Genomic DNA, 24,350 nt, shown 5'->3' on the forward strand with positions numbered 1-24,350 from the left:
TCGGCCCGAAAACCTCCTGCCAGGTATCTTTGTAAACTACCTGTAGCCATCCACGCTCATGTTTTAATTAAAATTAGAATCCTTCTGTAACGCTCTCTGTAAAGCTTGAATTGGAGATGAACCCTGGGCTTATATAGCCCGCCCACAACCTAGAGCTTGTGATTGTCCACTGCCCTGGGAGCATGCCCTACACAGCCCAAGAGAGATGTTGGAGGGGTAGTGCACCCCCCGCAAAGAGAGAGAGAGAGAGAGAGAGAGAGAGAGAGAGAGAGAGAGAGAGATAGAGAGAGAGTTGAGCTCAGAGATAGAAATGTGCAGAACCATTACCAAAATTAGTTGGGATACTAATATCCCCATTCAAAGCAAGGTACTCCATGGCCTTCCACTTGCATTCCAAAGTCGGACCTTCAACTCTTCTAGCCAGTGTATAGGAGAATCATGGCGGAAACTCAAACCCAAGTGCTTGTGTTGGGATAAGTTGCCAAGGCTCTGCCAGGGTATATATGGTGACGAGATCAAAGCGAACCCCGAACCCCCGACGGCCTCTAAAACACCTGGGACCGAATGGCGCGCCTCGAGCCTGTCATGGTAAAGCAAACAAGGGGCACCGCCTAGCTTCAGCAGCTAAGACGCAAACAACACACCACCATAACAAATTTTTCATCCAAGAGAGATGGATGCTTGGGAGTAATGATAAGGAGGAAGGGAAATGAGATCAATAGAGAGAGAGAGAGAGAGAGAGAGAGAGAGAGAGAGAGAGAGAGAGAGAGAGAGAGAGAGAGAGAGAGAGAGAGAGAGAGAGAGGGAGGGAGTATGGCGGCTTAGTACTTAGGCACCACAGAAGGATGGCGTATCTGCACACCCTTCACACATACACAAGCTCACTCCAAACACAAGACTAGGTGGCGATTCCGCACACCTCACATGGGCAAAACATTCCAGGAAAACATACTCACAAAAACTCAAGCTTTATTTAGAGAATAAGGCCATGAAATGGGGAGCATAGGGTAGGGGAATGAGAAGGGAGAGAGTGGTAGAGCACATGGCGGATAGGTGGGAGTTGATGGCGAAGACTCGCACGAGGGTAATGGCCATCATCCTTCATTTAGTTGCCCTTCATCTTCCATAGCCCAAGGGTGTAGAGGTCATGCTCAAGACGAGCATGGTGATTGCCGTGATGGTGATGGTGTGCATGTGTGTGTGTGCACTAGGCACACACAGTGCATAGTGTACTCTTTGGTGATGTTGTGTGTGTCTTTAGTGTGATGGTGACCCCTCTTTATATAGGGGAGGAGGGGGGAGAAATTCTAGAATTTAGAAATGAAGAAATCATTATCTACATAGGCCATGTGACAGTGGGCCCCACTTGTCTGGCTGTGTGTATATATGCCAGAGCAGCAGTCTCATGAGAGAGAGACTAAGAGAGAGAGAGAGATGGGTTGATGAAAAAAAAGTGAGAGGTGACATGGAGAATAAAGTAATTACAAGATGAGAGAGAGGGGAGTGTGTTCAGAGGTGAATCTTTGTACAGATGTGTGTGAACACAAGAAAAATCAGGTAACCACCGGGTGGGGATGGGTCTGTGGGCACCTTTTTCAGTGAAACTGAGTGCGTGTAAATGTGGGGGAGGTTATCTACCTACAAGACAAGAGACATGGAGCCCTTTAGAGAGAGGGGGGGTATTTGGGTCATGGGATATGATAGGAGAGAGAAAGGGGGTGTGGGGTATACTATTTTGGAAGATAGGATAAGTTGCATGTGAGTTAGGGTGCATTATTGGTGAGTTAGAATGCATTATTGGTGAGAGGTGGGGTAGCTTGAGGGGAGAGAGAAAGGAGAAAGGATAAGGGGAAGAGAGAGGGGGTTGAACTTTTGAGTGGAGGAGAGGAAAAGGGACACACGACGGGGCAACAATGAAGAAAAAGGAGGCAAGGTGGGGATGGGCTGCCCCGCAGGCATGAGGTGGCCTATTTTACCTTTCTTATATATTTACATAATCATACTTTATTTTTTTCTTACTTTTTCCAATGCCTTTTTTCACTCCCTCCCTAAGAGGGGGTCTTCATGGGGTGGGGACAAGAGAAGAGGGGTATGGGAGCTTGGCTTGTGAAAAGCCCCCATCATTAGCCCTCTACTTTTGGCTAGAGGCATTCATGTCTCTAGCTCTATTTCTTCTTCCACTTAGCTATAGGATCCGATATCGAGCTGCCTTCTGAACTAGCCATTCCATTTGGCCATTGGTGAGATTTCTGGGATATTCATGAAATTGCAACAGGTCCGGGTGATAGCCTGTTCCTTGGAATAGTGTCGGTTGATTAAATGGGAAGCCCATGGCTTCCAGAACTTTGTGCTAGTGTCCTCCTGGATCCCAAGTGAAAAATAGGATCATTGTCTGCAGTGTCCTGACAATAAAATTTGCATGCCAAATTGGACCAAATTTGTAACCATCAGTAGCGAGAGGGGAAATGAGCATCTTGGCTCCTGCAAAGACAGAACTGAAAATTAAGATTCCAAAGAGTGTGCCAAGAATACACCATGTATGGCCGCCTTGTTGGTGTGGTGAGCTCAAGTTGTTTTCAGAATCCTGCTTACTGCCATGACTAGAAAAAACTGCAAGCATATCATGCTTCTTTTGGGTGTGCTTAAACATGTCAGCTTCCTTTATTGATGCTAATAGCAAGCCACCTACCTTGCGGCTTAAATACAAGGGTAAACCACTTACCTTTCTCCAAAGAGAGGATGCTTTCTTTGTAAAAAATTGTACCAAATTGGGAATGAGGTCTTCATTCTTGCATTCTATCAGCCTTTTGTCTATCCATGGCTTCTTTTCTCTTATCTCCATGCTGATCTTCTCTCTATATGTTATAGCGGCTAGCCATAGCCATAGGTCTGATGCATCCCATGCAAACACAATGCTGTGTTGTGGAGGAGTTTGGAACATCCTTAAAAGGTTGGCAACATATTGATCATCAAACTTACTATGAACATCCTCACATAAACTAGAGGCATTACCCATCTCCAAGTTTATAACACCCTTCAGTAGACTAGAGGCATTACCCATCTCTAAGTCTATAACACTACACAATAAATTCTTGCTCGGCTGCCAAGCCTCTGGAGCAATAGCCAACTCCAAACCTTCAGTCATACTTACCTCTTCGTTATGGTCCTTAAGTGAAACTGCCTTGATGCAAGATTCCTTTAGCTTGCTACACTGTCCTGGGTCCATGGTGGTGCACATGTTTCCGTTTTCAAAGCCTCCCCTTTGCTTGATATGTTTGTAGACATGTAGTAGTGTTAGTGTGTATACGCGCTTCACCAGGGGCACTTTTCTCCCACTGGGTTTTTCCCCCTGGACATCCGGTGTGAAAGGACACCTTATCTCTTAGGGTTTCATATAAGCTTTGTAGCTCTGAGTTTGTAAATAACTATTATTCCAATACAGAGAGAGAGACTACAGAGATCTCGTACACAAGCTCTGTGTCTTCTCCTTCTCCATCTTCTTCCTACTCTAAGTTGCTGTCTTCCTTCTGTTTCCTGTTTCATCATCTTCAACAATTGGTATCAGAGCAAGGTGATTTCCAGAGCCTCTACTTGCGTTTTCGCGTCCGCGCGCGCAATCGCAGTTTTCAGGCAGTTTTCGGAAAATTTGTTCGTGGGAGCATCCTCAACGTTCCGGGAGTATTCTGATCAGGTGACCTAGAGTTTTACCCCCCTTTCGAAGCCGTTCGAGCCCTCAGAATTTTGTTCTGAGCAGCGTAGCAGAAGTTACTTTTCGGAGGCGTTTAGATCAAGAGGGTGTGCTTTTTGACAGATTTTCTTCAGGTAAACAGTTCTTTTGGGAAGCAGCTTGTCTTAGCTTTGTGCTGAGATTTTGTGTAGAGTTTTTCTTGGATTGGAGAGGAGATTTGTGAATCTCTTGGAGGTTCTTTTGCTCTCTTGTGTGCATCTACAGTATGGCTCAATCTACGGAGAAAGAGATTTTTGGTGCGTTTACATCCGAAGACAAATTGGATGGTACCAACTATTCTCTTTGGTCTTTTATGGCCAAAAATGTTTTGGTTGGTAAAGGATTGTGGGATTATGTATCTGGAGATGAAGTTCGTCCAGGTAGCATTGCACCTGCCACGCCTGGTCGTGGTGCAGCTGTTGGTGCAGGACCCTCACAAGTCACTCCAGAGCAAAAGAGATGGGATACTAAAGATGCACAGGCTATGGCTGTGATTGCCTTAACCATAAAGAGGACAATCACACCACATATCAGATCTTGCAGAACTTCTGAGAATGCTTGGAACACTCTGCAAGCTATGTTTGGAGGAAGAAACGCTGCCAGAATAGAGTTTTTGAAGAAACAACTTGACAAAATACAGATGGACGAAGGTGACGATATTGTCGAGCATCTTACAAAAATCAGGGATCTTAAAGAGCAATTGCTTAGCATTGATGAAGTGATTCCAGAGAAGGACTTGATTTCCAAAACACTCAATTCACTACCACCATCTTATTTGACTTTTCAGACTTCTTTGACTCTGTCTTTGCGAGCTAATCCTGACCCTAGTGGCTTTGCTATTGCAGGAGGATCAATCACGTAAGAACAAGTCTTTACAGGTGGATGGTATGGATCATGCTCTTGTCGTACAGAACAAAAACAGGGGTAAAGAGAGTGCTCATCACTCCAAGTCTAGTGCAGGACAATCTTCAGAGAAGTCTAAAGGTGATTCCGACAAGTCCAAGAAGAAAGGTAAATGTCACTACTGCAAGAAACCTGGTCACTACATTAGTGAGTGTAAAAAGCGAATTGCTAAAGAAAAGAAGAAAGAGTCAAGTTTGGTTGTTTCAGCTTCTGGTGATTCTTCTACAGCTAAAGAAGAGTCTGCAAACTTTGTGCAGGATTCTTATGCTTTTGTAGTATGTTCAAATTTTTCTGCTTACAGTGTTGACAAGACACAAATGATTTGGTACTTTGATAGTGGTGCATCCAGGCATATTACTTCAAGGAAGGATTTGTTTTGTTCATTGGATGCAACTCCAGCAGGAAAGAAGGTGACATGTGCAAATAATGCTTCTTATCCAATCAAAGGCGTTGGTAAGATTTTGATTACCATTTCAGATGGTTCAGATTTATGCTTGCCAGATGTCTTATATGTTCCAAGGATCAAGAAGAATTTGTTGTCTGTATCCTCTCTTGCAAAAAATGGTCTATCTGTCATTTTTGAGGATGACAGATGTATTGTACGAGATCGAGAGAATGGTTATTCTCTTATCACTACAGGTACGCTGGAAAATGGACTATTTGTGCTAGATCGTTATGAAAAGCAGATTCAGGTATGTATTGCAGAAACAAAGACTCAGGCCATGCAGGATGCTGAGTTGTGGCATGCTAGATTTGGGCATGTTGGTTATGGCAGTTTGATGACTTTACAACGTCATAATATGGTGCATGATTTGTCTTTATTGGAGATGCCACCAAGACATGTATGTGAAGGTTGCGTTCTTGGAAAGATGCACAGATTTGCATTTTCGCAGGATGGTTCAGTTAGAGCGACACGAAAGTTGCAACTTGTACACAGTGATGTATGTGGTCCTATGAGGACGCCATCTATAGGAAACAACCTTTATTTTGTGACCTTCATTGATGACTTTTCCAGGTTTTGTTGGGTGTATCCACTCAAAGCAAAGTCAGATGTGTTTGCAGTTTTTCAACATTATGTCGCCATGGTTGAAAATGAAACAGGTTGCAAAGTACAGACTCTTCGTACCGATCGAGGAGGTGAATACATGTCAGGTGCATTTAAGGATTTTTTGGGAAAGAAAGGCATTAAACACCAATGCACTATGCCATACACACCACAACAGAATGGTGTTGCAGAAAGGAAGAACAGGTCTTTAATGGAGACAGCTAGATGTATGCTCAAGGCTAAGAGTTTGCCTCATAAGCTATGGATGGAGGCAGTTGCTTGTGCAGCACATGTTTTGAACAGGTGTCCTACTCGTGCCTTGAAGACCATTACTGCATATGAAGCTTGGTATGACAGAAAACCTTCAGTCAGTTATCTTCGTGTTTTTGGTTGTCTTGCTTATGCTCACATCCCTCAGCAGTTACGTGGGAAGCTTGATGATAAGGCAATCAAATGTATATTTGTGGGGTACAGTAGTGGAAGTAAAGGTTATAGACTTTACAATCCTGCTACAAACAAGATTTTTGAAAGTCGTGATGTAATTTTTGCAGAAACTACTGCTCAACCTATGGTTGCTTTTGATGTACCTCATATGCAGACACATGATGTATTTGAAGGTTTGCTTCCTTCTTTTGTGGAGAATCAAGAATCACAACAGGTTGATAGTCTTGATCAATCTTTTGATCAGCATGTGACACCTCATGATGTAGAGGAAATTGTGCGTGAAGAGCAAGAAGTTCTCAGGGAAGAAAGAACCTTGCCTAAATGGGTTCAGAAAACTTTGCAGGATAGCAAGTTGGATGCACCGCTGCCACGGAAAACACGTGCTGGTACTACTTTTGGCAGAGAGCAAGTAGATTTGGCTTGCTTTAGCACTCTTTGTGATGCAGATGAGCCTGATTCATTTGAACAAGCTTTAGAGTGTATTCAGTGGAAAGATGCTATGCAGCAAGAAATTGATTCTATTCATAAGAATCATACATGGGATCTAGTGGACTTGCCTACAGGTAAAAAACCTATTGGTACAAAGTGGGTTTTTAAGGTAAAAAGGAAACAAGATGGTACTGTTGACAGGTACAAAGCAAGGCTTGTGGCAAAAGGCTATGCGCAACAGAAAGGCATAGATTATGATGAAACCTTTGCTCCTACTTCTCGTGCATCCACAGTTAGATCACTAGTTGCAATTGCTGCTCATCATGGTTGGAAAGTGCATCAGTTGGATATCAAAACTGCTTTTTTGAATGGTGATTTGCAGGAAGAAGTTTATGTAAGTCAACCAAGTGGTTTTGTTGTAAAAGGTCAAGAGCAAAAGGTATGTAGATTGCGTAAAGCTTTGTATGGTCTCAAACAGGCTCCAAGAGCATGGTATGAGAAGATACATACTTATTTGATTGGCCAGGGATTTCAGAATAGTCCAACAGAAAGTACTTTGTATGTCAAAAAGAGAGATGGAGTTCTCATTATGCTAACACTTTATGTGGATGATATGCTTCTTACAGGCAATAATGCAAATGAAATTGAAGCGTTTAAAGATGCTTTGAGAAAAACCTTTGAGATGTCTGATCTTGGTTTGCTACATTATTACTTGGGTATTCAGTTTGTGCAATCAGAGGATGGCATATACATGTTGCAGGCAAAATATTTGCATAAAATTTTGGACAAGTTTGGTATGCAAAATTGTAAGCCAATCTCTACACCCGTAGAAACTGGATCAAAGTTGAGCATGCATGATGCTGGAGAAACTTTTGATGTACATACTTATGCAGCAGCGGTTGGTTGCTTGATATATTTGGCAGGCAACACTCGTCCAGACATTCAATTTGGGGTTTCACAAGCAAGCAGATTTATGCACAGCCCAGGTATGCATCATTGGCAGGCTGTGAAGCGCATACTTCGTTACCTTTCAGGTACCCCTAATCTTGCCATGTTCTTTCCAAGGGGGGATATGTATGGAAAGCACAGTTCTATGCAGCTTCTTGGTTACAGCGATTCAGATTGGGCTGGTGATTTTGACACACGACATTCCACAAGTGGCAATTGTTTTTTCTTGGGAAATGCATGTATATCTTGGCTAAGCAAGAAGCAACCCACAGTGGCTACATCAACTTGTGAAGCTGAGTACAGGGCAGCTTTCACGGCAACAGTTGATTGTGTATGGATACGCAGGTTATTGGCAGATCTTTGTGAGTGTCAACAGACACCCACTACCATTTTCACTGACAGTCAGAGTGCTATGGAAGTTGCAAGGAATCCAGTATTTCATGCAAGAACAAAGCACATAGAGGTTCACTACCACTATGTCAGGGAAAGGCTACATGCAGGGGAGATCACACTAACTTACTGTCCTACACAGGATAACATTGCAGATCTATTTACGAAGGCGTTATCACGAGAAAAGTTTGAAGCTTTCCGAAAATCTTTGGGCTTACTCTCATACACATGATGATCTGCTACCTTGTACGGATTCACACTATCACTACAGGGGGGATTTGTAAACATGTAGTAGTGTTAGTGTGTATACGCGCTTCACCAGGGGCACTTTTCTCCCACTGGGTTTTTCCCCCTGGACATCCGGTGTGAAAGGACACCTTATCTCTTAGGGTTTCATGTAAGCTTTGTAGCTCTGAGTTTGTAAATAACTATTATTCCAATACAGAGAGAGAGACTACAGAGATCTCGTACACAAGCTCTGTGTCTTCTCCTTCTCCATCTTCTTCCTACTCTGAGTTGCTGTCTTCCTTCTGTTTCCTGTTTCATCATCTTCAACAATGTTGTCCACCTTCTGCAAAGCCTTGCTAGCAGGCTGGTCTTCCTCTTCTCTTGTATCTTTCATGCCCTTTGCATTCCTCTTACTCTGACGAGGCCTAATCAAGACTTTACACCTTCTTACCCTTACTGCCCAATGTTGTCGATTGATCTCTTTGGTGCCTATTTCATTCAAGGTTAAAGATGTACTCACATTTGTAACACAATTTTCTTGACTTACCTCCCCCACCTGGGTAGCATCTTTTGATTCTTTAACCTCTTGTTCCGCTGCTTCAGTTCTTTGAATAAACTTCTCGCTTGATCCTTCTTTGGTTACCTTCATCTTGACCTCTTCTGCAAGACCAATGATACTTGGCGTGCGGGTACCAATTGATGGTGGGCGTAGGATGATTGTAAGTGGTGATTGTGGCGGACGTAGAATTTGTGTTGGTGGGGCTGGTGCTTGGGGTGTGGGTGTTCTTTCTCTAGGGGGTGACAATTGGTTCCTCCTACCTCCTCTATTATAGTTTTGTCGTGGTTTGGGATATTAGTACATACCGTGACCGTCTTCTCCGCAGTTGTAGCAATGATACTCCCTGTTTTGTCATCGTGCGCTTCCAGGGTCTTGATCTCTTTCTTGACTCCTCCCTTGCTGTATTAAGTGGACAGACAAATTCTGCAGTTGGTCAGTAATATGGGCCAACATATCTTGTTGGTCATCTCTTACCCCAAGAGATGGTGGTGGTGGTGGAATGGTGGTTGTCGTAGTTGCTGGTCGACGCGATGTTCCTGCTTTTGTTGACTCGGTTTCTTTGGCTTTCATTCGCATCTTCTTGTCCTTAAGGCGAGCAATCTCAACGGCTAACTCGTACGTATCCGAGAATCTACCTTTCACCTTCTCCTTGAGAAGCGGCCATAAGCTATGCGTGAACCGATGTTTTTTTAGGAAATCGGGTGCAGCTTCCCCCCTTGCCAGTGACTCAACCCACCGTTCCCACAAATCCACAAATTTGGACTCATAGGTGGCATATTCTAAAAGACCCTCCTGCTTCAAGTCTCTCAACTTGTCCCACAACTTTCCTGAAGTGGTACCTCCCCCAAAGCGCCTCTTAAAAGCGGTTTTTAAGGGTTCCCAGTCATCCTTGGTTGCTTGTGGAAGTGCATTGTACCATGATCTAGCTTCTAGCTTCATGAGATGCTTAAAGATTCTAACCCGGGATTCATCCGTATCTTTGTTGCTCACTACACATGCTACTTCAAAGTCATCTAGGAAGTCTGTTACCAAATCCTCCCCCTTCTTTCCTTTAAATGTTGGAAATGCTACACTTGCCATGATTACTGAGAGAGAGCTAGAAAGACACACTGCTTAACTTGCACAAAAAAAAATTCTTCTTTACAAGGAGGCGTGTATACCCTCTTATACTAGGACATAGATTAAAACTTCAAACGGTACATTGCCTTGTACCAAAAGTAAGACAAATGGTTGATCTGATGCCAGAACCTCAAAAAACCACTCCCCACCCAGCATGGTGTCAATGACGTGCTGGTAGTGAGCCTTCAAGTCCAGTATTACCTTGATTGAGCGTACACGTGTTGGTATGTCTGATCCATCTTGAGGTAGATTGTACTGATTCATGTGAAGATTAGAGGTGCTTAGTCACTGTCCAAGCTTGTGGGAGAGGGTGGTGTTCTTTCCTGAAACAAACTCAGTAGATCCCTAGTTTCTCTAGTGAGAGTGTGAGCCATTAATGCTTCCGTTATCTGTGCTGCAGCATCAGGTGCGACTTGAAAACTGACTGTGATAATTATCTCAGTGACTTGAGTTACCCGATTCTCAAAGTAGAATAGTGTTGATTCTCTATTGTGCAGAGCTCCTTCCATTTTGTTGTTGTGGGTTGGTTGTAGGTTTCGGACATGGTTTCGACCTTCTCCTTCTTCTTCTTGGCACTTGGCCTATGTATATCCACTGGGTTTGGCGTGTTGGTTGACTCTCCCACTGCAAATCGATTACCGTTACGCCTGGCACTCGAGCTTCGATGGAGATGTGGAGTTCGTCTAGTTGTGCTTGGAGCTCTTCTTCTTTTGTCGTCCAGTTAGCAAATCCTGCTAACCATTCATCCATTCACAATAGTTTAGGGTTTCAGTCTTGTAAATTGTAGGGTTTCATGAAAAGATCCTCAGTGGGGGCACCAAATGACAGGAGCAAAGCGAACCCCGAACCCCCGACGGCCTCTAAAACACCGGGGACCGAATGGCGCTCCTTGAGCCTGTCATGCTAAAGCAAACAGGGGGCACCACCTAGCTTCAGCAGCTAGGATGCAAACAACACACCACCATAACAAAGTTTTCATCCAAGAGAGATGGATGCTTGGGAGTAATGATGAAGAGGAAGGGAAATGAGATCGAGAGAGAGAGAGAGAGAGAGAGAGAGAGAGAGAGAGAGAGAGGGAGGGAGGGGGTATGGCGGTTTAGTACTTAGGCACCACAAAAGGATGGCGAATCGGCACACCCTTCACACATACACAAGCTCACTCCAAACACAAGACTAGGTGGCGATTCCGCACACCTCACATGGGCAAAACATTCTAGGAAAACATACTCACAAAAACTCAAGCTTTATTTAGAGAATAAGGCCATGAAATGGGGAGCATAGGGTAGGGGAATGAGAACGGAGAGAGTGGTAGAGCACATGGCGGATAAGTGGGAGTTGATGGCGAAGACTCACATGAGGGTTATGGACATCATCCTTCATTTAGTTGCCCTTCATCTTCCATAGCCCAAGGGTGTAGAGGTCATGCTTAAGACAAGCATGGTGATTGCGGTGATGGTGATGGTGTGGGTGTGTGTGTGTGCACTAGGCACACACAATGCATAGTGTACTCTTTGGTGATGTTGTGTGTGTCTTTAGTGTGATGGTGACCCCTCTTTATATAGGGGAGGAGGGGGGAGAAATTCTAGAATTTAGAAATGAAGAAATCATTATCTACATAGGCCATGTGACAGTGGGCCCCACTTGTCTGGTTGTGTGTATATATGCCAGAGCAGCAGTCTCATGAGAGAGAGACTAAGAGAGAGAGAGATGGGTTGATGAAAAAAAAGTGAGAGGTGACATGGAGAATAAAGTAATTACAAGAGGGGAGAGAGGGGAGTGTCTTCAGAGGTGAATCTGTGTGCAGATGTGTGTGAACACAAGAAAAATCAGGTAACCACCCGGTGGGGATGGGTCTGTGGGCACCTTTTTCAGTGAAACTGAGTGTGTGTGAGTATGGGGGAGGTTATTTACCTACAAGTCAAGAGACATGGTACCCTTTAGAGAGAGGGGGGGGTATTTGGGTCATGGGATATGATAGGAGAGAGAAAGGGGGTGTGGGGTATACTATTTTGGAAGATAGGATAAGTTGCATGTGAGTTAGGGTGCATTATTGGTGAGTTAGAATGCATTATTGGTGAGAGGTGGGGTAGCTTGAGGGGAGAGAGAAAGGAGAAAGGACAAGGGGAAGAGAGAGGGGGTTGACCTTTTGAGTGGAGGAGAGGAAAAGGGACACACGGCGGGTCAACAATGAAGAAAAAGGAGGCAAGGTGGGGATGGGCTGCCCCGCAGGCGTGAGGTGGCCTCTTTTACCTTTCTTATATATTTAAATAATCGTACTTTATTTTTTTCTTACTTTTTCCAATGCCTTTTATCACTCCCTCCCTAAGAGGGGGTTTTCATGGGGTGGGGACGAGAGAAGAGGGGTATGGGAGCTTGGCTTGTGAAAAGCCCCCATCAATGGGACCATTGAGCAAAAAACCAGAAAGCTGCAAGTATGCCACGTTATGCATGTTGCCCAATTATAGAAGCAGCGGGATAAACCAAACTTCTACAGAAGGATTAACTAATATTCTGTGTGGCTTTCTTATCATTGTGATTCTAAGCCTAAACTACCTGTAGCCATCCACGCCGGTGTGGATGGCTAGAAGGAGTTTTGAATGTGAAAGTCTACCTATTTATAAGCTCTCTCTGGAAATATTTAGAGCTGCATAGCTTCTCTTAAAACTATCTGAAGCCATCCATGCCTGCGTGGATGGCTATAAGGAGTTTCTGGCGACATTGGTTTAGGGGTAGTGATTCATTCTCGCATTGAATTTAATCATTTTTTATGAAGCTCAAAAAGCTCCCTCAAGCTATCCACGCCGACATGGATGTCTAGAGGGAATTTCTCAAGATTAAATTTTCTAATTGATCATGCTTTTTTTAGAATTGTTAGCACCCCTCTAGCAATCCACGCCGAGATGGATGCTTAAGTGGAGATTAATAAGATAAAGTTTTGATTTTTTGAATTGCCTCAAGGCATTCGGGTTGGCATGGATGCCTAGAGGGAATTTTAGTGAAGTAAATAAATTGTTTTTGGTTTTGTTTTGCAAGTCTTCAATTCGTGGATGAGGTTGCAGAGGGAGACAATGAAAATCTAATCTTCTTCTCCAAGATTAGAGAATGGAGACCTACACCAACATATGGAATGCAAATCCAACCAAGAGCCAAGATTCAATGCCATACTTCTCTCCTCTATTTTCTAATTACTAAGCTAAGCTAAGCTACAAGAGTAATTAAGTGAGGAAATACTTCTTTCTCGTAAGAATACTCCTTCTTCCTCTAGATTTACTCTCATACCCCGCTAGCTCTGACCATCTTAGAAGGTGTGTGAGGTCTTGGATCTGAGACCAACGAGAAATTGATGTTATGTGTTATCACGTGTAAGTTTGGTGCATGAAGTTTCCATTTTCATAGCATCAATGAGTTTTTACTAAGGAACACAAAGAATTGTATTGTACAAAGTCTATCTTAATGGGAGAAGCTATAATACAAATGCCTAATGGAGGGGGGACCGGTCCATGTAAATCCGGTCCTCAATAGTTGTCAATTGTTCTATTTCTCTCCCTCTTTCAAGTAATGTTATGCCAAACTAATTAGGTGTTATGCTAATGTTGCTATCTCCAACCAAGCACTCTTTTATGCTCATTAGGAACTTGCTCTTAATGAAATGCTCACTATGTTAAGTTATTTTCCGCTATTTACAAGCTTTATAGACCATTAAATGTTACGTTGGTATCAGAGCTATCGGTTTCTCTTTTCTTGCTCAAGAAGGGAGGTCCTTAAGCTTGCTACAAACGGTTGGTATTATTAATTGCATGAGGGTAAGTAGAATAGGGATTTTATATCCTTGAGGTGTGCCTGCTTCCTGCAGTTAACGGGGTATCACCATCAAGAGCTATGGTCTTAATAATGGTGTCCCAAGGGGCTTGCCTACTGCTTAACCATTATTGAGCTATTATAAGCTTGACAGGAACCGGTGCCGACTGGGCTATGATAAACCCTATCTTCTATTCCGTGCAATTAATTATATTCCGAGCCATGAGTATAGATACTTGAGTGCTTATCTTTGAAAGTAAAAAGAAGTAGCAACTAGGGCTTGAAGTGCCAAAGTATAAGTAAAAATTTACACCTAAAACTTAGTTAGAATGTTGGACAATAGTAGAAAGAGTGAAATTAATGTTGATGGCTTTGATTTTGCTAATGGTCAAGCTACTAATGATGCCCCTATGCTTGTGAACTATCTTCTTACTAGGCTTTATCTGAAGATATGGTGGAGTATGTCAACTCCCAAAGGCCTCGCACTATTTCAGCGGTCATACACCATACTATGGTGGCTTCACGAATCCACTTCCAACAAGGGGCTAAGAAAAATCTTAAGCCCATGGAAAGCAAAGACCATAATGAGCCTAAGGGGAAGGACCATGTCCAAAAGTTTTGGGCAACTTCAACAACAACAAAGCTAAGGAGAAGGGAGTCTAAAAAGGTAAAAATAGACTCTCTCCTGAAGAGCTAGAGCGTTATCGCAAGGATAACTGTTGTTTCAAATGTGGGGAGCAAGGGCATGACTATCGTGCTTGCCCACAAAAGAACACACGCAATGAACCTCCTAGAGCTTCCATAATTGAAGTTCAAGAAGAAGATGCTCATCGCAAAGGATCTCCTCTATGCCATGCTTGGGGAAAGGTAAGAGAACATGATGATTTTATTCTCTTCGACAATGTCTCTACTCACAATTTCATATCCATGGAGTTGGCCACTAAGCAAGGCATCCAAGCCTTTGATATGGGAAATACCCTACCAACTGATGGTGCTTTCAAGGGAGAAGAAGTCCCAGTTACCCCCCTAATTGGGAAATTGAGGCTTCATGTCCAAAGTTATGTGGACAAAGAGGATTTCTTCATCTCTCCCCTTAAGCATGAGGATGTAATCCTAGAAGCACCATGGTGATCGCATGGCGGCCAACATCAAGTTTCCTGAAAGGCAAATTTAGTTTAAGTACAGGGACAAAGACATGTACATATATGCTAACGAGTCAGGTAACACTATACCTCTTGTACATAAGCAAGCTTTTGATAAGTCAATAAAGAGCTCTATTTTCGTGTACATGATATTTGTAAAAGACTCTCAAAATGAACCTAATGTTTTGTCAAAAAAAATTAAAGGGAATCAAAAGAATTAGGGTTATCCAATTTCCTTAATGAATTCCAATATGTTTTTATTGACGACATCCCTAATGAATTGCCTCCAAAACGAGGGGATGATGACCATGCAATTGAGATTCTTCCAGGAAGCTCACCGCCTAATAAACCTCCTTATCGAGTTTCTCAAGCTCAACAAGAGGAAATTATGCGACAAGTGCATGAGTTGGTTGAGAAAGGAATGGTTAGGCCTAGTTCATCTCCATTTTTTTCACCAGTTTTATTAGTTCAAAAGAAAGATGGCACATATCATATGTGTGTCAACTATAGAGCACTAATTAGGATCACTATCAAAAATAGGTTCCCCATTCTTCGGGTAGAAGACCTATTTGATAAGCTACAAGGATCGACCTGATTTAGTAGGATTGACCTAAAAAGTGGCTATCACCAAATAAGGGTTGGTTATCAAGACATTGTAAAGACTGCATTTTGCACTACATTTGGTCTCTACCATTTCATTGTCATGCCTTTTGGCTTGACCAATGCACCAGCTACATTTAATGACATGATGGAGAATCTCTTTAGGCCTCACCACAGTTACACTGAAATGTTCTTTGATGATATAATCATCTACTCCAATTCCTTGGACGAACACAAACGGCACCTCCAGGTAATTTTTCAAGTTTTGCGAGAGAATAAGATTTACATAAATCAAAATAAAAGTGATTTTTTCTTACATTAGATACAGTATTTAGGTCATATTATATCTAAAGATGGCATCCAAATGGATCCATCAAAGTTAGAAGTAATAAAAGCATGGCCTAACCCAAAGAATCTGCATGAATTAAGAAGCTTTATAGATATGTGTGCATACTATAGACGCTTCATAGAAAAATTCTCACTCATAGCAGGACCATTGCATGACCTAACAAAAAAGAACATTAAGTATGCATGGATGGACTACCAAGGAGAACACTGCTTTTGAAAAGCTTAAAGAGAAGCTTATCTCTCAGCCTGTGCTTACACTATTGGATCTCTCAAAGCCATTTAAGGTCCAATGCAATGCTTGTGGTGGTTGCCTTGGACCCGTGCTGCTCTAGGTTGCTTCATTAAAGCCTCTGACCATTAGATAAAAAGTCTCAGCACGGGACCAAGAAGTGAGAGAAGTTAACATCTCTCTAAAGGTCCAATAGGAGACAGCTTACCAAAGAGAAATGTGCATGTAATGGAGCTCAAGGACCTGATGGGTTGCTTCATTAAAGCCTCCAAAGGTAAGTGTTTCAAGTCCTTAAGGCTAGGACCATTAGATAAGAAGTGGAGAACACCGTGAGCTATAATTTAGCATTTCCTATAATTAAGAAAATTCTCCTTAATTATGGAATGCACCTTTGACTTTGTCAATATGCTCACTATAGACTAAGTATGTGGTCTAGAGTACAAGGAGCCTACCAAAAGCACATTATTTTTCTCGTCCCAAATTAATAGGTAGCAGCTACCCCAAGGCGACCGCATAGCTTTCCCTAGTTTATGGCTAAAAGATGGTCTTAATAATTTATTTTATAACTCTATGTCTATAGTTCAATTAAAATACTATGGTCATACTAAGGTTTAAGGATAATTCCACGTAGGCATGCCATGTCAGTGTGCCACATAGGATTATCACATGGGCAAGCATGGAGCTCACATGGGCTTAAGGAGTCTTCGAGAAGATAAGGAGAGTCATTTGGATCTAAAGGGGAAGTCTTGACTAAGGCACATAGCCTCACTCACTTGCTATAAGGCCTCCATAGGCTATCCAATAGGAATAAGGCATGTAAAGGGCAAGGCATGGCCTTGAAGTCAAGGTATCCAATGAAGGTAAGAGAGAGAGGGAAGTGAGACGCTAGAGAACCAAAAGGGAGGGCGTGGATGAGCCTCAAGACAATCCAAGAGAGGGAAAATTTGACCCCTTATGTGTGTGTGTGAGGAAGAGTAGGCAAAAGCATTCTCATTGGCCCTCACTCACAAGGCACATGCTAGAGCAAGCCCCTCACACAAAACCAATGCATCTAGTGTATTTTCATTCATTCGTCAAGGCATGAGCAAGGAGTGCTCTCTTCTCTCTCACACTCCCATTGTGAGGAAGACAAAGTGCCAAGCTTTAATGGAAAGCTTGAGCTCCTTCTCCAAGCTTGAGAAGTAGAGAGCCTACATCAACAACTCTTGTATATGGAATGCAAATCCAAGCAAGAGACATGCTAAAGCACGCTCATCTTCTCTCCATCTTCGTTACTATGCTATGCTAAGCTCTATGAGTAATATATGGAGAAGAATACTTCTTTCTCGTATGAATACTTCTTCTTCCCTCAATCTACCTCATTCCCTGCTAGCTCTCTCCACCTTTGAAGGTGTCCAAGGTCTTGGGACGGAGGGTTGGGTTATGTTAAGTTGTAGAAAGAAGAATGTTGTGATGCATGAGGTTTCTATCTTCATGGCATCTAAGTTGTCTTAAGGAACACAAAGCTTGTATTGTAAACAAGACTCTCTTCATGGGGGTTCCTATAATACAAAAGCCTTTTGAAGGGGGGACCGGCTCCAAGTAAATTCGGTCCTCAACTGTTGTCAATCTATCTTTCTCTCTCTTTTTCAAGTTATTGTTCATGCCATGCTAGATAGTGGTGTAGATCATGATGCTATCTCTAGCCAAGCAATTTCTCTATGTGCTTAAGGAATTTGCTTAATGTAAAGGTCCCTAAGTCATGCTATTTTCTGCTAGTTACAAAGAATATGTTCAATTTTGTTACATTGGTATCAGAGCATTATGTTTCTCTTTTCTTGCTTAAGAAGGGAGGTCCTAGAGCAGTTCACGACGGTTGGAATTGATTTTTGCAACACGAAGTAGCATTTACACAATCTAGCAACATGGCTGAAATAATTAAGAGAGTAGAATTAGTGTAGATGACTTTGATTTTGCACACGATGGTGCAACTAATGATGCTCCTATGCTTGTGAATTTTCTTGTCTCCAGTCTACAACAAGCAACGGGTAATCCTGCTCTACACGTTGAAGTGCAAGCTCAACTTCAAGCTAGCACATTACCCATAATTCCCCAAGATGAAAGAATTTCTGAGAGGCCTCATGGTGAGACTTCCAAAAGAGGTATTCTTGCGGGAAAAGGAGAGAAAAGCCGGTTGGTATCCCATGAGCAAAGAGGCAAGGAATTGCCTCCTCAAAGTCATGAGAGTACACATGAGGATAAATATCCAATGGAAGATGAGGAACACACTTCTAATTCTTCTGATGATGAGGATGTAGCTCCTCGACAACGGAGGTCTCAAAGGTCACAATCACCACCGAAAAGAAAGAGATCTCCACCTCCTCGTCAAGACAGGAAGAGGGAAAGGAAAGATAGATGGAAGCAACCATTTTGTGCTGGTCTTTCCGAGGATATGGCTGAGTATGTCAACTCCCAAGAGCCAAAGACCATCTCTACAGTTATTCACCACACTCTGGTTGCTCCTCACATCAATTTCCAACAAGGGGCTAAGAAGAATTTTAAGCCCATGGATACAAAGGATCAAGGCGAGCACAAAAGGAAGAACAATGCAACAAATGCTTCCAAGAGCAGCCCTGACAACTACAACAACAAGACTAAGGAGAAAGGAGTCTACAAAGGTAAGAATCGACTCTCTCCTGAAGAGCTTGAGTGTTATCGTAAAGATAACAAATGCTCTAATTGCGGAGAACAAGGGCACTCCTATTAAAAATGTCCACAAAGAAAAGCTAGAAACAATGAACAACCTAGAGCCGCCCTGGTTGAGGCTCCACAAGAGGCTGCTCAATGCAAAGGGGTACCCACTTTCTGACACTTGGGGAAAGGTAAGAGAGCATGATGCTCTTTTTCTCTTTGATAATGGTTCCACCCACAATTTCATCTCTATGGAGCTAGTTGAAAAGCTAGGAGTGCTACCAAAATGTATGAGTGTGATGAACATACCAACACCTTCCACTTGTAATATTCACACTCTAGAAACAAAACAATTATTCCCTAAAGTAAGAAGCACCCATATTGAGGGTCGTAATTCCGTGATAAGGTAGGTAGAGGACAACCACCACCAAAAGCACACTATTATATGTACATGACACCATCCATTTCCATCATCCAATGCCATGTTGGTAAGTCCTCTAGAAAACGTTATTAATTTTTTCATGGAAAAAAAAAGGCCTGCTAACTCTATCATTCACACCAATAGGATGCAAGCAACTTCCTAGATGTTAACAATGAGACTAGATCAAGTTGTAACAAAATTGCTAGCTTGAGATAAGTGTATTGCGAGAGTTGGACCGTAGAGTAGTGCAACTGTAGAGTGGTAATATAACACTAGACAATATAGTAGGAGCTAGTCTTGGTGATGAATACACAAATCGTGGCTCTTTAAACAATATTGGGAGTGTTTTTTTTATAGGTTTCCACATCCCAATGTGACTTCCTTGAGTACAATCAATAGTGGGTAAGCACATCCGAATGAGGTAGACAGTCAAACACACTCATTGCTTCTAATATACTAGCATGTTTTCTATACATGTCCATGGTGTTGCTCCCATAATTCAAATCCATTTCTAAATTGACATTGATGACAAGATCATGAAGGATCCTTACTTGGGCAAATGTGAAAGCAACTCTACAAGGATTTCCATCCCAAGGCAAGCAATTCGAGAAGGGGAAGGAATTGTTATGAGTGATAAAAAGTCTTTTTCTATACACAAAATATTTAATTGAATATTCTTGTATGCTTGCGGGTGACAAACTCCTCTCATCTATCAAAGTTTCTCTCCTTCTTACCTTTTTAGATGAGGCATGTAGGCACCTGTTTTTCCCCTTGCAAAGCTTAAATTTCTCAAAATAAAGCCTCCTCCAATATAGATTGTGAGTCTCTTGCGAGGTACCATTGGCAAGCATGAATAACAAGAGAAGAGGAACCGGAAGGCTTATGGGTTATGATGAGACAATGGATGTGCTAGGATTAGATTGGCAAGAGTATAGATTCAAGAAGCAAGAATCATAGAGAAGATCACCTGAGGAAAGAGACTGAGAAGTATAGAGCTTCCAATCAAGAAATAACATAGAAATTTTCAATGATGGTGGAAGGATGCGATAACATTATAAAGGAGGAAGTCTATTGACTTCGAAATAAGCTGAAGAAGTTTGAGAGGAATATACCCCTATCTCATAGCTAGAGGCTTCGTGCGTTTACGGCTACTCAACAACCTTCTCGACAACGTGTTAATCCTCTAACGTTGACGTTCCTACTAGTTGGTCGGTTACAAGGCTGCCAAGTAAATGGTCGTAATGCCTCTAGTGGTGGTAAGAGGGGTCAACCAACTTATAGGCACATTTGAGAAACTTTGTTAAGTTGCAAAGGGTTGTTGTTGAGCTAGCACACGAGGAGCTTTACTCATTCGGTGGGCCAGTCATGAGTGTTGACTAGTTCAAATGGAACTTTGGCTAACGTGATTTTTTTTTGAAAAGCATAAGGCTCTCGCAATTGTTGCGGCCCAGGAAGTGTAGGTAAGCTGAGCATTGAGAAAATCCCCGGTCGCAAACCCCTGTCATCATAGATTTTGACCATTGTTGGGTAACAAAGAGTGATGCTCCTTTCTTTAGAACTTGGAAATCAATCTAAGTTTGTTGGTGGTCTTAGAGTAATTGGCTCGGAAACCTGGCTTACTTATAATTAGAAAGTATGTGAAAAGTTGGAGGGACTAGTTGGAAGAGCGCTCCAAAGTTTGGGATGATTGGGTGGAGGCTTGCAACTCCCTTTAACTTAAACCCTACATGTGAAAAATATTCATAAAAACAAAACCCTACATGTGAAAAATACCTTTCTTGATGGGAAAAAATTAAATGCCTAATAATGGGGCCTTGCGTCCACTCCAATCATGTATAGCCGGAGCCGTGTGAATCGCATGGCAGTGTGAAGGTGAAGCGTCGCTATATTATTTGGGTAATCGGGAATCAATTCTAGGGGCCAGCCTCGTCACTATATGGCACGGCTCTGGGACAGAGGGGATCTAGGGCCCAAATTTGGGGTGCGAGGGGGCTGTAATCTCCGTCATCGGATCACAAAGTGAACTAGGGGTGAAATAGGGGTGGCTGAACTAGGGTTGAACTGAGGGTGAACTAGGGGGGAGTAAGCTAGGGGTGGGTGAACTGGGGGTAAACTAGGGGTGCCTAAACTAGGGTATGATCATTGGGCATGCCAACATGGACAGCGACGTGCGCTAACGTGGTGGTAAGGCATTCGTGTGGCAACCGAGACGTCCCAGGTTCGACCCACACCCCACGAGGCGGGTGAACTAAGAGTGAACTTGGGGCGCCATTTTTGCCCCGATTTCACCCCTAGTTCACACCAGTTCACTGCGTGATCCAACGACCGAGATTAAAACCTCCTCGCGCCCCCAAATTTGGGCCCTAGATCCCCCTGGCCAGAGCCGTGCCATATAGTGACGAGGAGGGGCCAGGGTCATTCCGCTTTATGACATAATAGTAAGCCATCCTGCACATCCTGTCCATCCTTATTTATGACATAATAGTAAGCCATGCGCAATATTCTTATTCCCGCATGCGGCAGCATCGAGCCTTGCAGGCCTTATAATACAGCTACTAGCTGTGCATGCGACGTTGTTGCTGTGACCGGAGCGGGCATCGATTCGCTTACATATTATTAATATTCCTACTCTAATGCGTAGAGTATGACCTGCACTAGCCGCTGCTGAGGGCCGTGGTGCCAGCTCGCTATAAATAGGAGGCCTAGCCAGCTCCTTCTGATCATCATCATCACCTGCCTCTCCTTCTCCTTTGTTTCTACGTTAAGCCATATATCATCAAGATGGCGCAGCGGCTGAAGTACACCGAGGATCAGCTGGCGGAGCTGGAGGAGCTGTCACTCGAGAGGAGTGCCGCATCCCTTCAAGAGTACGACATACACGGAAAAATCTTCTACAACTCCACCACCAAGATGGAGACCTTCGACATCCTGGTGCCGGAGGTGGGTCGCCACTTCGTGGGCACCGTCACCAACGTGTCGACATCCGGGCAAGCGCCTGAGACCGACATCCACGAAAACATCCAGGTGCAAGGCAGCATTGAGCCGGGGCCCCAGGCATTCAAGTGCCACGGCACCTCCACCGGCCTCTCCATCACCTTCTACACTCCCGCAGGCGTGCCCAACAAGTGGCTTATCGCCAGCCCTGTGCCCGGCTTCACCGACGGGGTGCGCTACCAGGGCATTGGTACCTGGGCCTAATTATAATTAGATGTATCCATCAAAGTGCTCTCTCTCTCTCTCTCTCTCTCTCTCACACACACACACACACACACACAGAGACGCACACACACACAAAGGCTATGTGTTTTATCTCTTGTTTTTTTTTTACAAAGTGCACATTCAGTCTCGAGAGTGGAATCTTTAAAAGATCATAGCAATCTTCATTCATCTAAATAAGTATCCATGGTAGTCTAAGGAATTCTCTCTCTCCCTCTCTCTCTCTCAGTCTTACTCATTGCATTGCCTACCACTGTCTTTATCTCTTGATTAACAGCCTTGAGATCAAGACTCGTCAGATAGATCAACTTGATCTCTTGGGATTGATCATATGATGTTAACTAGTGTGCCTTGATTGGTTTCGGAGGGTTTTGAAATCTAGGGAGGCGATGAGCTGACAACGGATACAGGCATGCCTTGGATGTGTTTGTGTGCATGAGAGAGAGAGAGAGAGAGAGAGAGAGAGAGAGAGAGAGAGAGAGAAAGAGAAATTCCATGGAAGAAGAGGAGTAAGAGAGAGCTTCAAGTGAAGAAGGAAAAGAGAGAATCGACGTGAAAGAAAAAGAGAGAACTGACCTACCTTTGGAGTCTGTTCTAACAATCCCCTGTATGTATGTGGCTATTTGAGAGAGAGAGAGAGAGAGAGAGAGAGAGAGAGAGAGAGTAAGAGAGAGCTTCAAGTGAAGAAACAAAAAGGGAGAGCTGATGTAAAAGAAAAAGAGAGAAGTGACCTGTATTTTGAGCTTGAACTCATAGGGTAGTTATGCCAAAAAGAATCCAAAATACGAAGTATTGGTATGTACCTGAATATCGTGTCGTTGCTTAATCGTCTCCTTGAAGCTGCCTCAAAATCTCAATGAACTTGCGCCATGATTGAAATTAGGAGTTACTTGATGTTTTAAGTAAAAATTCTTTCAAATTATATAGATAGTAGATGTAAAGGGATGCATTAGGTGCATGGGATGCTCCTCAACCAATTTCCATGAGCCGTAGCGAATGTGCCCTTCCCCCGGATACTTTGTTTTTTCCTCCAGTGTTGGAGGGGTACTTTATGATTCTCCTGTAGTGTTGGAGGGACCTTTGTGTTTTAGATACTTTAATTGCGCGAAGTGAAAAATTCGTTACCTTTAGTAGGTCGGTTGTTGTTGCTGGCTTCACTCGCTCTTCAACAAAATTTCTCTTTGCTAAACTCACCTAGCCGGCCTTGCTCTGATCTCTATATGTACTTAAAATACAATATATCATGAGTAGGCACTGGGCAATGCCAATTATAGATGGAGAAGGGTTTGTGGTATGCTTTTTTTAAACATAGTTGACATTTACCCTTGCGATCGGTTGCTTGCAGTGCTGAAGATTGCAATAGTCGCTGCTTCTTCTTGTCAACAATTGTGTGTTGATGTTGTTACAGCCAATACAACTGGTGATCGTGTCTCTTGAGTGTTGCACTGGTGTACCCGGTCACTCACAAGCCCTTAGTACTACGCCAATATAGCATTTTGTCACACAAAGCTATTGCAGCTTCTTTCGCTGTTGTAGCTGTATCTAATACTCTATCACTCAGACTAGGTTTGCGGCACTGTGCTAAATACAAAGGGTCTCTAGGTTTTAAGAAGATATCTCTTTTGCTTGGTGTGCTCGTCAGAGATTCTGCATTCAAGGTTGGCATTGGGTTCTCTGGATACATGTTCTCTAAAATAGTCAACTTCTCTAACATACTACCAACTACTACAATTGTTGTCGAGTTTTGTGTTGGTAATGTATCCCACGTATGGAAACCCCTAGTAGGTGCACTTTCAAACACTTCAAGTGCTAAGAATTCTGATGTTGCAGAAGTAGGAGCTTCCAATGCTGTGAGTTTCATTACCTTAGCTCCTACACGGTCATGCAACGAGGCTTCTTCTTTAGAGGATTTTGACATGATTTCTAAAGACTAGCTTATCCATCTCAGTAGAAAGGTTCTGCTCAGCGAGCACTTCAGTAGCTCCTTCAAAAGCTACCACTGCATGAGCTGTGTTGCCGAAGACTTTGCTATAATGAAAATTGTCCTGAAAGCTAGTAGCTTTGGAAGAGCTGGATGGAGGAGACTGAGACAAGAAACTAGTAGGTGGAGGTTGCCTTAAGTGGCCAGCTAGCA

The 24,350-nt window shown here is 43.1% G+C and overlaps 1 protein-coding gene across 1 annotated transcript in view; it reads left to right on the plus strand.

Annotated features, from left to right (window-relative positions):
* The window catches only part of LOC147457155 (uncharacterized), a 150,896-nt gene extending 128,676 nt beyond the window's left edge, over positions 1–22,220 (plus strand). Inside the window, exon 2 of the mRNA XM_086513533.1 lies at positions 22,025–22,220. Within this exon, the coding sequence (XP_086369659.1) occupies positions 22,025–22,198 (174 nt within the window). The 3' untranslated portion in view covers positions 22,199–22,220. The remainder of the gene's footprint in view (positions 1–22,024) is intronic.
* Positions 22,221–24,350: the final 2,130 nt, after the last annotated feature.

Source organism: Adiantum capillus-veneris, chromosome 5 (assembly GCF_014529385.1).
Source record: "Adiantum capillus-veneris isolate H3 chromosome 5, ASM1452938v2, whole genome shotgun sequence".
In the NCBI taxonomy this organism is placed as follows: domain Eukaryota; kingdom Viridiplantae; phylum Streptophyta; class Polypodiopsida; order Polypodiales; family Pteridaceae; genus Adiantum; species Adiantum capillus-veneris.